This window comes from Pelobates fuscus, chromosome 8 (assembly GCF_036172605.1).
Source record: "Pelobates fuscus isolate aPelFus1 chromosome 8, aPelFus1.pri, whole genome shotgun sequence".
NCBI lineage: Eukaryota > Metazoa > Chordata > Amphibia > Anura > Pelobatidae > Pelobates > Pelobates fuscus.
This window is the reverse complement of record NC_086324.1, coordinates 142529255-142542704: the sequence shown is the minus strand read 5'-3', so window position 1 is coordinate 142542704 and position 13450 is coordinate 142529255. Positions and strand designations below refer to the sequence as shown.

At 37.6% G+C, this 13450-nt stretch overlaps 1 protein-coding gene across 1 annotated transcript in view; it reads right to left on the bottom strand.

Moving 5' to 3' along the window:
- DNAH3 (dynein axonemal heavy chain 3) overlaps positions 1-13450 on the bottom strand; it is a 355798-nt gene that overhangs the window by 131755 nt on the left and 210593 nt on the right. Inside the window, exons 26-28 of the mRNA XM_063430376.1 lie at positions 6867-6959; positions 6220-6330; positions 2230-2344 (exon numbers count right to left, since the gene is read on the bottom strand). Coding sequence (XP_063286446.1) covers positions 2230-2344; positions 6220-6330; positions 6867-6959 — 319 coding nt within the window. The remainder of the gene's footprint in view (positions 1-2229; positions 2345-6219; positions 6331-6866; positions 6960-13450) is intronic.

Genomic DNA, 13450 nt, shown 5'->3' with positions numbered 1-13450 from the left:
AGACTTTGCTTAAACCATCCTTAGTGGATATCAGAAATGACGCTCTCTAGAGGTGCTTCCTAACTGAAGATTTACGACTTTCAAAGGTCATAACATTCAGCACCATCATGCATTGAATGATGTTGCCAAAAGCAGCTCATGTCTCTCATATAGAAGCATTAGTTGAGAAGCACTTAATTGGTGGAGAGTGATGATTGCAGTGCATGCACTTTAGATCGGATCTTGAGGGCCAAGATCAGCAGTAGAGATGATGTCATAAGAGGCAGATTGGCTGCTGACAGCAGACTATTTCTGCTTTAGTTTCAGGTGAACTTAAAGTTTTGTTTTCGTTTTTTTCAATTTATGTTTTATTGCTCACAAAGTATACAGCTTGCCAACTGGTATTAGTATATACAGTATAAACCGGTTAGGTGTGGAAAGTGCAAACAATTGGCACTAAAGCTGGAGCACGTAAGGGAAAGGGAAGAGAAAGCATATTATATGGTGTACAGGTATGTAGGCGTACAATAGTCTGTAACGTGAGCTCCACATCATACACAAATTAACCTATATGAAGGTAGTTTGTACTCTATAGGAGTAGCATATGGAATTGGAACTATACTATAGGTAAAACTATAAAGAAAACGGCAATGAGAGCATCAGTCTCGTAAGTGTCTTCGGCCTACACAGGCTTGGTGAAGATCCTATGGATCTTGCTCATGTACAGTCCCTTGTCTTTTCTGGAACTGCCCTCTGCAGGGCTGTCAGCCACCTTCTGAATCATCTCCTGAGCCTCTGCCTCCCCTTGGGAGCCCACTATCAAGCCGAGAGTGTGAAGCAACATTTTAGTATTATCGCCTGAAGTTAGGGATATCGAGTTATCCCCATGTGGTATCACCAGGAAGCCTCCCGGTTCCCAGTGATATTTGATGGATTGGTCATGCAGCATTTTGGCAACTGGAGACAATCGTCTCTTTTCGGTGAAGACAGGGAATGGTAAGCCGCTAAACAAAGCGATCGAGTGCCCCTTAAAGGTCACTGTGCCCGTCTCTCTTGATTGGTTCAGTATGACGGTTCTAATAGTTATGTTTCTAGTTACAGCAATAATGTTTCTAGGTGCTGCCACAGGGGCTGTCATTAATTTGCGCACCCAGAATGCAGTCATTATACATGATGTTTCAGAACTGCCTTTGAGGCCCATAGATGCTATATGTGTTTGCATGATTGGGAGCAGGTTCTCCCCTCCTGCTTTTGGGTACCTCTCTCATGCGCACATTGCGGTACCGCCGTACCGGTGCCTAGATTCTAGGGAGAGCACTGTCTGTTTCAACAGATGGAGTTGTGAGTCCCTCTAGCTGACTTCTGGTCTGTCTGAGCTGTTGTTCTCTTGTGGCCTCCCTTTCCTCGTCCACCTGTACCTTTGTGCGGATATTGCTAATCTCAGCTTGAGTCTGTAAGAGATCCGCTTTCCAGACTTGCCTCAGTGATCATCTTTTTAATGTGTCCCTTTGTAAAGGAGGGAAAGTCTTTGTCAGACTCCATTGAAAGATGTACTCAGAGTTTTTTTTTTTTTTTTTTATGTAAAATGGGGTGGGGGTGAAACTAATATTCAGATATCCCAGAGGACTGGAAGGTCAGCCTGCACCAGAGAGTCCCCGGTATATCATTTACTGACGGAGAATGTCAGCTGACACTCTCAGCCAATGTATTAAGTAACAATAACGGCAATATTGGTATTGGTAAAACAATATTGGAACATCCACCTTAGCAATACCACAGAAGGCCTAATGGATAACAGCACTTGTGTTATCAAGGTAAGTGTCAAACCACAAGAAAACGATTTGGTTCCTTACAAGACAGTGCCAATTACTTAGTACAATAAAAACTACAGAGCATTACCTAGGCTAGCAGTTCAACTTACCAGCATTGGACTAATAATACACAAGTGTGCTGCTAAAATTGCTATGTTCTCAGAAAACAGAAAATGTCATTTCATTCTAGCTGGGTTCTAAGCATTAATGTCTCTGTTACACGTAACATCTCATGTTCTTCTAGCATTGGTCTGTCTTTTGCTCAAACCATTACAATTTATCATGGTTTTGTTTTAGACAAACAAGCCCATGTACTATGTTTATCTCAATTTAATTCAAGGTAAAGCACTCTAACACAAAGAGATCTACCATAGCATGTATTGAAAAGGCTTAATTAGTAATTTGCTGTACAAAAGACAATTTTGGTCAAAGCTCTTACCGTGAACATCGATGACAGTAAGTGCTCCAAGTGTAGCGCGTGCTCCACCTGACAATTTTCCTCTTACAAGTTCGACTATCTCACCAATTTGTTTGTTACTTTTACTTAAGAAGGACTGTAGGAAGCAAAACACAATAAAGTATGTTAAACAACTGTTCTTCGCTTTTTCCAAACTGCATTCGTCACAAAAAGGAACATTGCATTAATCAACAAAGCAAAGAACATGTGCATTACAGGGGAGCTGTTATGACTGTTTTTGATGCTTTATAGTATAAAAAAAAACCACTATTGCTGTATTTGTTTTTGTCTAATGGCAAGCAGGAGTATAAATAAAGTCTGCTTTCATCTGCTAAATGAATCAGATACTGAGTACTGCCATTATGAAAAGTAGACAAAAAATTTTTTTTTAACTCTTTATACCGACCTATTTTTTTTATTCATCCAGGGTCTTAAATAGGTGCCACATTTTCATTATTTTTTTCTCTTTATGTTTCAATGTTATCACTGCCTACTACCTAACTAATAGAGGGGAGTGCAGCAAATATCTTTTTCACAGCAGCCCCTCCTGAGAGTCATTGGTAGCCTGGAGCTTTGAGAAGCAGCTGCCTGATCAAAATTAAAAATATAAAAATTAAGTAATATCCACCACTGGTAACGATCCAGAGCTAGAGAGCCCCACATTTAGGGCTTCCAGACCACCTGGAAACAAGTCCATTGCAAATTCATGGGTCACTTTCAAAGATTAAAAATCATGGTGTAGACATTTGGACTACCTCAGCTGCTATTTGAATGCTCAGCTGCTGGTGTATTGCACCAGAAGAGCAAATAGGGATTCCCCTGGTGTTTTTGGCGACACTGGCATGACCACACAGAGCCTGGTATGCAACTCTGGTAGAGATGTCCATAATCAAACTGTGTATGCTGCCTCTGTGGCAGGACCTGCTTCTCCAAGGTCCCCTTCTCCAGACCTTCGGATTCTGTCTTTAATAACTTGGAAATTGAACATATGACCTTTCAGAGAAAAGACACAATATTGCTGCCCATGACCACTTCTAGCAGCTGTCACTCCGACAGCCACTAGTGACTTACTGGTTTCAGTCCTGCTGAACGCTCCCCATAGAGATGCATTGATTCAATGCATCTCTACGAGGAGGTGCTGATTGGAGCAGCTTGGCGATTTGCCGTGCATACACAATATCCTCCAATGCTTTTTTTATAAGAATGGGTGATCTCAGCTGGGGTGGGCACAGTGAAAATGGTGTAGCAAATTCTAAAAGGTAAATACATCTGCAATTTCAAATGCCCTTGGGGAGATTAAATAGTTAGTAGAAAACTATAGTGTTAGGAATATATTTTTGTATTTCTACACTGTAGTGTTCCTTTACTATATATATCATACCATTTTTGCATTACAAATAACCTGTGCTCTAGTTACTGCCCACACATTATCTGTATGTTCCTTCATTGTGTGAAAGAGAAAAAGCTATTCACTTTCAAGAGTATAAAATGTTAAAGCACATACACAATAAGAAGCTGAAATAATGACTCATCTATAACAAATTGCTCTGTTGGCAATCCAGTGTAAGATGGCTTAAGCAGACATACAGTGGCCAGTGATACATTCTAGCTGACTAGTAAGTAATATAACTCATATGGAAATAAATTAGGGAATAAGTGCCCTCTGAACATACTAATCCATGGGGAAATATTTCATACACTAATAAAAAAAAATAATTTAAATCTTTGATTTCAGACCTTTATTTTACTTTCTTTAACCACTTCACTAGCTAAATTGAGTATAAAGTTTTTGTTTTTTTCATGTATTTTGCAAAACTAAATGTAGTCCATAAAGCTTACGTACCGTCACATTCTATTTATGATTACCAGTCAACAGAGGAACACATTTATTTCCCAGAAGGTACTAGTCAGTGATTTGATGCCTGCAAATTGCTGAAAATTTAAGCTTACACCCTGTTTCAAGTGTCACTGAAACTTTCAATGGGGCATATCATTCCTACACTCAAAGAAGAAAGAGGAGTGAAAGGACCCGATCATTTCACTGTTGGCACTACCTTAGAATTCCAGGGACAGATAAAGATTGTAACGCAGTTGTATTTATTGTTAATTTTTTTTAAATAGAGTTAACATTTTTAGTGAGCTGTACTGTTTTTACAAATACCTATAAACAAGGTGTAGCGGACTACGGGTAACCCGACCGGTTACCTCCGCTAATTCCCTTCCTTCAGCCATTCAGGAACCCTTACAATAAGCAGTCATCCATTAACCCTTTCCCCCCTAGTAACTGCATGACACACAGTTCTGGAGGTACAACAACGAAAATACTTTATTGGTACACACAGCTTTTAAACATAACCCCATGCAAGGGGTGTAACACACAGCATACAATGGCCCCTCCCAGGGTCCTCCCCTACCCAGGAACCTAACGAGGGAAAGGGCTTTCTCCCTTTGTCTTCAAAAGCCCGCCACGCAAACACCGGGTTTCCCACATTCGGGGACCGGGGGGTCTTCATCCTATGAGCCTCTGTGCCTGTGAGACCAAGCACGGGAAAAAGGCACTGTCCATTTGTCTCCCAGGCACAGAGAGCCCACAGGAAAAGAGCTGGTCTCTTTGTTCCAGTGAACACCACAAAACGCGCCAACTCGCGAGTGCCCCAGAAGTGTCCACACCAACCTCAGGGACCCTCACAGCGTTACCTTCCTCTTTTTGAAACCCTGCAAGGGAAGTGTCTCCTTTTGGGACACGACTTCTCCCCCTGGGTGGCATTCATCTGTACGAAATGGCGGCCACCCAGGGGAGCATTCATTAATTACTTCCCTTGCGGTTCACACTTATGTTGCAAGTGCAAACGTTCTGATTAATTGTTGTGAACGTTCTAATGGGGCACTGGGGAGGTCCTCGTTCAGGAAACAAACGAGTCGGGAAACAATCCACGAACGCTCTCCCTAGCTGGCGTTCGTCTGCACGAATAGCAGCCAGTCGGAGGAGAGCTCATTAATTGTTTTCCTTGCGGTTTGTGGTTTGACACTATGTTGCAAGGTGTGAAGGTTCTAAGCGAACATTCTAAATGGGGTATCAGGGTGGACCCCATTCAGGAGGAGAATTAATTCCCTTTGTAGAAGCACTCCCGAACATGAAGCGGGCAGAAGATACGACAAGATGGTGAAACAAACATAATATCAGACAGGCAATTCACAGACTGGCAGCGGTCCCGCCACACAAGGTATTTGACCAATTTTATTTATCTATTTTTGTCACATCTACTTTATGTGAGCATTTTAGTTTACTGTATGTGAGCATTTTAGTTTTCATGACAATATTTCAGGCCCTGTGTGAAATACTGCAAAATAAATGACACTGTCTATACTGTCTGAACTAAAACCTTTCTCTTCCCAAATATTTTTATAAAGGCCGCACAAATAAGTGAAAAATAAAAAAAATTGTGTAATTTATACATTTGTCTGCAAATGATTATTTAAACAAAGTTGCTGTGTTATGATACGTTTACATGCTAGCTGTGCATCCCTTGCTTCAAATACATGTTTTACTATTATGTTTTCAACCAAAAAGTGCTTGGTAGTTTATGGGGTAAAGAGTGCAGGAAATCAGGAACAAGACAGAAAAATCTGTCATCTTCCTTAACTATTCACGTAAGCTTTTTTTCCTTTTAAATAAATGTAATTTTCTTTAAAGGGCAAAAAAGGCAAAGTTTACTTAGCTAAATCTAAATTGTACCCACAGTGTACACAATTATTTGTATCCATGTTGCACAATAATCCCTACAGCTTTTCATATAATCCTCTAGAATGTGGACATGCCAAAGATTTAATAAACTAACAAGATGGTTCATGTACGTATTGATCTCATGCAAGAGAGAAAAAAGAATGTGTAAAAGTGGCAGTTTTTAAGATCTGAATATGCTCTAGGAATTCTAAAGTAGAATGAAAAGAGTGAGGGAACGTTTCTTATACCTGTAATGTCCCTTGACCAATAGCTTCAGATACTTCTTGAGTCCAGTAAATAGAGGAGACACAGATGACCACTTGACCAGGCCACTGCAAGACCCATTGCTTTCGTGGAACCTAGACAACAAATAGATACAGCATTATAACGGTTAACATTTCATCAGGCATTTAATTGGGTTTCCTTAATACGTGAACAAACATAACAAATCATATCTACTCAGTGGGTTAAAATTTTGAGTTTTTTGTAATTTTATAAGTCACTCCGCCATCCTTTACTTCCTTTGCCTCAATATTTTCCTGTTCTCTTTCTCACGTCTACCCTACTTTCCTTTTTTTCATGATTTTCTCCTAAAATACATGAGGCAAAGTAGGAACTACTTTGTCTCATGTATTTTCCCTCTGCTTGTCAAAACGTAGCAAATGACAGTGTCACAACGCAATACAATACACATGATACCTCCTGTAGTCTCATGGGATAGACCTCAGTGTTGTACTCTCGCACATGGAAAGTATTTTATCAAACCAAAATCAAGTAAAAGGAATGTAAAGCCCAAGTACAGAGTGCACGTTATGTATCTCTTGGTGGAGACTATAGTCACATCCTGAATTCCCAAATCCTACAACACAGTCAGTGGATAATATCTTATCCTTACCTCGACATATCCTTCTACTCCATCTTGGATCACTTGTCTCATACTAGATAACATATTTTCTTCCACTTGCGAAAGCCATTTTTCAACCATGCCCTTATATATAAAGAAATAAACAAAAATTAAGTATATGTGTATTATAAAAACAAACATAGGCACATTGCACGTGTATTTATATTTCATACACAACAATATGCACAAAGCATTTAATTTATTGAAAAGCCTTGTTACATTTAAGGAATAAGAACTCAGGAATGTTCCATGATCAGTTTTTAAAGGTTTGCTAAACTCTGCTCTGTTAATTACCCAACTCATTTGATCTGTTGTCCCACTGCCATTTTCGTGGCATTGAATGTTTTAAGAAGTCTTTTAGTACACAGATCAAAGCAGTATACTTTACAATGAATAATTAATTTCGCGAAAATGGACTAGTAGAAACCTAAAAGGTATATATAAGGTCGATTCTACTAGAAAGGTTCACTGGAAGTCCTTCATTAATATGCATTAAAAACCATCTGATCAATGTACTCATTAGCAACCTACAGGCCAGTGACTAAATAATATGAACATTTTAGATTAAATAAGCTACATGTTGAAGAAAATAGATAGGCAAACAGATAAAAACTAGGTTGCATCACACTCAGTCAGAGTATTTTGACCAAAAAAAAAAAAACATGTTCACCCATCTAAGTCAAAAAGCAGCAACTTCATTTGCTTTTTTTTTTTTTTTTATTTCATGCAGAATCTTTTGGCTTAAGTGTCTTTTCTTGTATTAAGGCCCCCTATCATCAGATTTTTCCCCCCCAAGCTAAACCATCATTGGCAGTGGAGCCTTCTCTTGCAGGACCTGCTCTCTGATCCATAGATCATAGATATTATGAAAATGCACCTCACTTTCCTAGCCCGTTGATGGACAGTTTACCACACAAGCATGTGTATTATAAACTTTTTTTTAAATTCTTTATTTTTGTTGTGCATGTTATACATAGCATTGTCATACGCCACAACAGCGTGTCCAAGAGTGTACCTAGGTTGAACAGTGGCAAGAGGAATTGCACATTTTTGTATATTTATACTAAACATTAGCTTGGCTAAACAGTGAAGTCATTAAAATAAAAATGAAAAGGTAGCTTATTATAACCATTATAACTGAATATATTCTCGCTAGAGTTGCTTGTATTATAAACTTTTTAAACTTGAGGGCTGCCTATCTGAACAGATTACAGTGAGTGGATTTTGAACGTTTGCCCACTGACAAAGAAATGATCAGTCTAGAATTTTAATGGTAGGTGTATTTTAACAGTGAGAGACAGAATAACAAACAAACAAAAAAAAATCCAAAAGAACGCATGTCAAAAAGTTATAAATTGATTTGCAGGTGTCTCTTAAAGGGAGTGCTCCTATCCACAGAAGCAATCAATCAATTGAATTCCAAACTCTCCACCATGGCAAAGACCAAAGAGTTGTCCAAGGATGTTAGGGACAAGATTGTAGACCCACACAAAGCTGGAATAGGCTACAAGACCATCGCCAAGCAGCTTGGTGAGAAGGTAACAACAGTTGGTGCGATTATTCACAAATGGAAGATACACAAAATAACGGTCAGTCTCCCTTGGTCTGGTGATCCATGCAAGATCTCACCTTGTGGAGTTTCAATGATCATGAGAACGGTGAGGAATCAGCCCAGAACTACACAGATCTTGTTAATAATCTCAAGGCAGCTGGGATCATAGTCACCAAGAAAACAATTAGTAACACACTACTCCGTGAAGGACTGAAATCCTGCAGCGCCCACAAGGTCCCCCTGCTCAAGAAAGCACATATACAGGCCCGTCTGATGTTAGTATCTATTATTCTCAAGCCTCGATTGGAGTTATTATAATCTGATTTAAAGTTTCTGTCCTGTACCTCATCATCCAGTGTTCACTACTGTTTTGGATTTTGGTTACATAATGTACAAGAAAAAAATGTAGGCTTTGAGTATGTCACAAAAGAGGTTCCAATATGTAACCTATGTAGATGTCACCCATCAAATGGGCAGAAATACAGAAGGTTGCAACCAAAAGCAAAAAAGACCTGGCACACTCAAATTCCCAAAACAGGGAATTTGTTTTCAAGCTGAAAGGTTGCTGACGAGTTATTGCGGCTTAAAAGTTGCTAGAGGGTTCTGAATAAAGTCATTATTTTGAGAACTTATGTGTGTCAGATATTATTTTAGGTTTTGTTCAAATTGAGGTTCCACAACATCTATTCCATCTAAAGGATCTAATGGTAATCATTCAAGGACCACTAAGTTTAGACAAAGTACATCTCAGAAATGTCTGGAACCAATAAAAATGTCATATTGTTTGAAGACCAATATTAAAATTGTTAAACAAGGGGGCGGGCCAGGACCACCATGCTACAGCAGTGTTGGCTGCAGAACATAAATCATGCATTTATTCGCCTCTCTAATAACTGAGTTTTGTCACTCTTTATTATTGAACACCCAGTGTTTTTTAATTCTAATTCCTGCAGCATGTTCTGTTATACGACATAATATTAAAACTCATCTTTTAATGTGCACTGTAAGGCTTTCTACTGTTTAAATTCAACAATATTGCATAAGACATGCTAAGCTTTAGTTTATTTTCTTTAAGCTGACGGGCATTGCGTTCTTCTTGCTTTTATTAGTGTTTTTTTATTTCTTTATTGCAAAAAAATGTGTAGTCTATCACGTGTGATATTTGATATCTCTGTATACTGATTGTTATCCTGCTGTTTTGATGAGATCTACAATGCCTCTTTGCACGCAAAAATAAAGATTTGCTAAAAGAAATTTTTAATTTTTCTTTTTTGTTTATGTGTAATAAGTGTAGTTTATTACAGTTCTGCTATTAACACTTCTAGTTCTGGAGACTTTGGAACCGAAATGCAATGTAAAGACTAAAAACTGCTGATTTAGATTAAAAAACAAAAAAAAAACCCTCCAATTTAGCTCATTAGAGATGGCTATCACTAAATCTGTTTATTTTGACCTTAATTTTGAAAATCAATTCTAAAGTTTAGTAAGTAAACCCTATATATGAGTCGGAAAGAATGTTGTCTGCCATAAATAGAAAATATTCTGATGATCATTATGTTTTGGATAACAACTCATATGGTGCTCAGGCAGCCAATTTGAGCTGGCTGAGTGTAATGGGAGATATAATGCATAGTGTTGATAAGCAATTTACCTGCAATCCTTGGGTTAAAAGATGTAAATGAAAATGTACATTTTTTAATCAACTCACCGAAAATGGGGCCTTTTACATGTTTAATATTTCTCAATATACCTGTCATTAATATCAATCTTGTTTAAATAGGGAACTATCTACTAAACAGTGGGGTGCAACTTTTTTTTATTTATATTCTTTATTAAATATTTTTAATACATTACACAACAAACACTGCATTCGTAGAGTCACCATCATATACATATACAAGGAAGAAGACACTTTACGCTTAGCAGAAATCCTCTTTAGTGATATTATTATCGCACGTGAAAGATTGTATTAACAGAACTATTCAATTTGTCTAGATTTTAGTTGCCCAATAATTGTGTGCACATAAGAAAAAAAACCTCGCGAAACATTACAAACAATACCCTACACTACACAAACAACATCATGGTCATGTTACAATCGATTTGTCATTTTGAACATCTTAGTCTTCGGGAGGAGCAGTCCGGGAAACAATAAAAATCCATGACAACTATCCACCCTGCCTTTCAACACCAGTGTAAGTATCAAAAGAGTAGAAAATTATATAAATGGAGATCGAATATAACTACGGTAGTCCTCTTGTATAACAAAAAAAAATATACAAAATATTAACTGTTTTCTATCCATCCTAGCCAGAGACCATATTTCTGTCGTTGACCTTCATGTAATCCCCATTCCATTTTTAATTGAAATTTAAGTTGTTCTTTAACGGTCTGCCAAACGGGAGCCATAGGAAGTTTCCAACAGTTTTTCAATAGCAATCTTAGCGGCCACCAATATATGAATTACAATATATGAATTACAAAGGGTGATAAATTATTACATAATTGTCTAATATCTAATTGGAGGAGAAATATTTGGGGAAGGAACTCTAAATTTGTAGGGGTTAAGATTTTAATCTTAGACGATATCAGCTTCCAAAATATCTGAAGTGGACCACAATCCCACCATATATGTAAGTAATCCCCTCTTTGTGTGTCGCAGCGCCAACACATATGACCCTGAATGTGAACGAATGTACTCGTTCTATTGGGAACCAAGTAGCATCTATTTGCCAGTTTGTATTGGCATTTAACTAAATTGAGACATTGAATATTTTTAGAAACTAAAGATAATGCCTCCCTCCATTGTTCGCAGCTAATATGAATATTTAGGTCAGACTGCCATTTCTTAGTAATCGCTCCAACAGGTTTATCGGGGTCTCTTGAAATAAGTTCTAGGCAATCAGCTATTCATTTTTTCGAGAGCAATTTATTTAATAACTTTTCAAGCAGGATTATTTTATTTGATTTTTCTCTAGAGACAAATTCCTGAGAAAAATCTTTTATCCTGAGGTAATTGAAAACTTCATTGCAGTCTGATTTATATTTCAAACTTAACGAATGGAAATCGGACCAGGCACTATTACTTATTAAATTATCGGACCGGGCACTATAACTTATTAAATGATCTATTCTTACCAAACCGCAATCCAACCATTTGTGTATCTTTGAGTCTGGCATATAATATGGAAGATATGAAAGTGGGAGAGTGGGGAATAACTTTTTATGCAAATAAAGCTCTTTTCTACATTTCACCCAACCAGCCAAGATATAACTTAGAGTGGAACTATTAGAACTAAATGATAGTAAGCGTCATTGTTTTGTCTGAATTATCCAAAATGGGTCCTAATTCTTCTTTTGGACCTTAGTTTGAGTTTCATACCATATCTCCACTGTTAAACTTTTTAGCTGAGTAATAAAAGCATGCAATAAACTACAGGCCTTTTGATATTCTTTTTAAGATAGGAACCCCCAGTCCACCTAATTTGACTTTAAAGACAAACAATATTAGTTTATTCTTGGGGTTTTCCCCATCCAAACAAATTTATCAATGAAAGCTTGTGCTAATCTTTCAGGGCATGGCAGCAGTACTATACCAAAGACATATAACCATTTCGGAACAAAATAAGATTTTACTACATAAATCTCCATTCATTTCATTTTTTAGCAGTATACTTAAGGAGTGGTAGGAAATTAAGTTCCATTATTTTGCTTACGTCATTAGCAATTTCAATCCCCAAATAAATAAATGATACCTCAGCACAACTGAAGCTTCTTTAAAACACCAACAACATCCTGAGGCAAGTTAATGGGTTGATTTATTAATATTCAATTTATACCCTGAATAGACTGAAAACTCCTCCATGCATGGCAACAAATTATTAAGAGAACTCAAGGGATCCTTAAGAGTAAGTACAACATCATCTGCGTACTTTGTCAGTTTAACACAGTCATCCTTCACCATCAGACCTTTAATTAGATTGTTGTTCCTTATTGCCACCGCCAAGGGTTAAGTTGACATTAAATAAAGATGTGGGGAAAGTGGGCACCCCTGTCTCGTCCCATTCTTGAATGGGAACAAGTCCGAGATAAACCCACCACCCACCACTCTGGCTGTCGGAGAAGTATATAAAGCCATTATGGTCCTTCTTACATTCTCTGGTAGCCCAAATGCTTCCAAAACAGTGTTCACAAAGTCCCACCTGATCCTGTCAAACACCTTGTCCATGTCGAGCGTCAGGATCAGGAGGGATAAGGTATCTTAATTTGGTTTAGATATTTAGGATTTTTTAACAGACGTTCATTTAACCACCAATTAGATCTATGTTTGAACGTGTCATCCTTAATTAAAGTAATTATTGCATTATGATCGGACTATGAAATATTAATAATGAAGCTTTTTTTTAAATGTTTTTGATAATTCTGGTTCAGCAATAACAAGATCAATCCTTGAGTAAACCTGGTGTGCATAAGAAAAGCATGTAAACTCCTTTTCCATAGGATGCCATATTCGCCACAGGTCCAGGAGGCCTCTATTTCTCAGAATATCATTAAAGCTCCTGGCTGAATTTTTCACATGCTAATTATTCTGATCTCTTATTAAGCTCTTCCTATACATTACTGGGTCCATGGTACAGTTAAAATTCCCCAGGTATATAATCCTCCCTTGTCTAATTCGCTCAACCACGTCAAATATTTTATGAATACATTTTATAGGTGAATGGTTAGGGGCCTAGATATTAACAATAGTAAAAATTTGATTGTTGATTTCACATATTAATATGTGAGATCTGCCTTCGTTATCTGCTTCCTGGTAAATACATTTAAAAGCTACCTTGGCTAAAATGAACAAAGCCACCCCTCTTTTCTTATTATTAGACATGGATGATGAAAAAAAATATGGGTAATCTTTGGACTTAAACCATTGTTTATCGATTGAACGCCAATGCGTCTCCTGAACTCCACAAATCATAATTGCCTCATCTTTTAGAAAATTGAGAAAAATATTTCGCTTCTGAGGGGA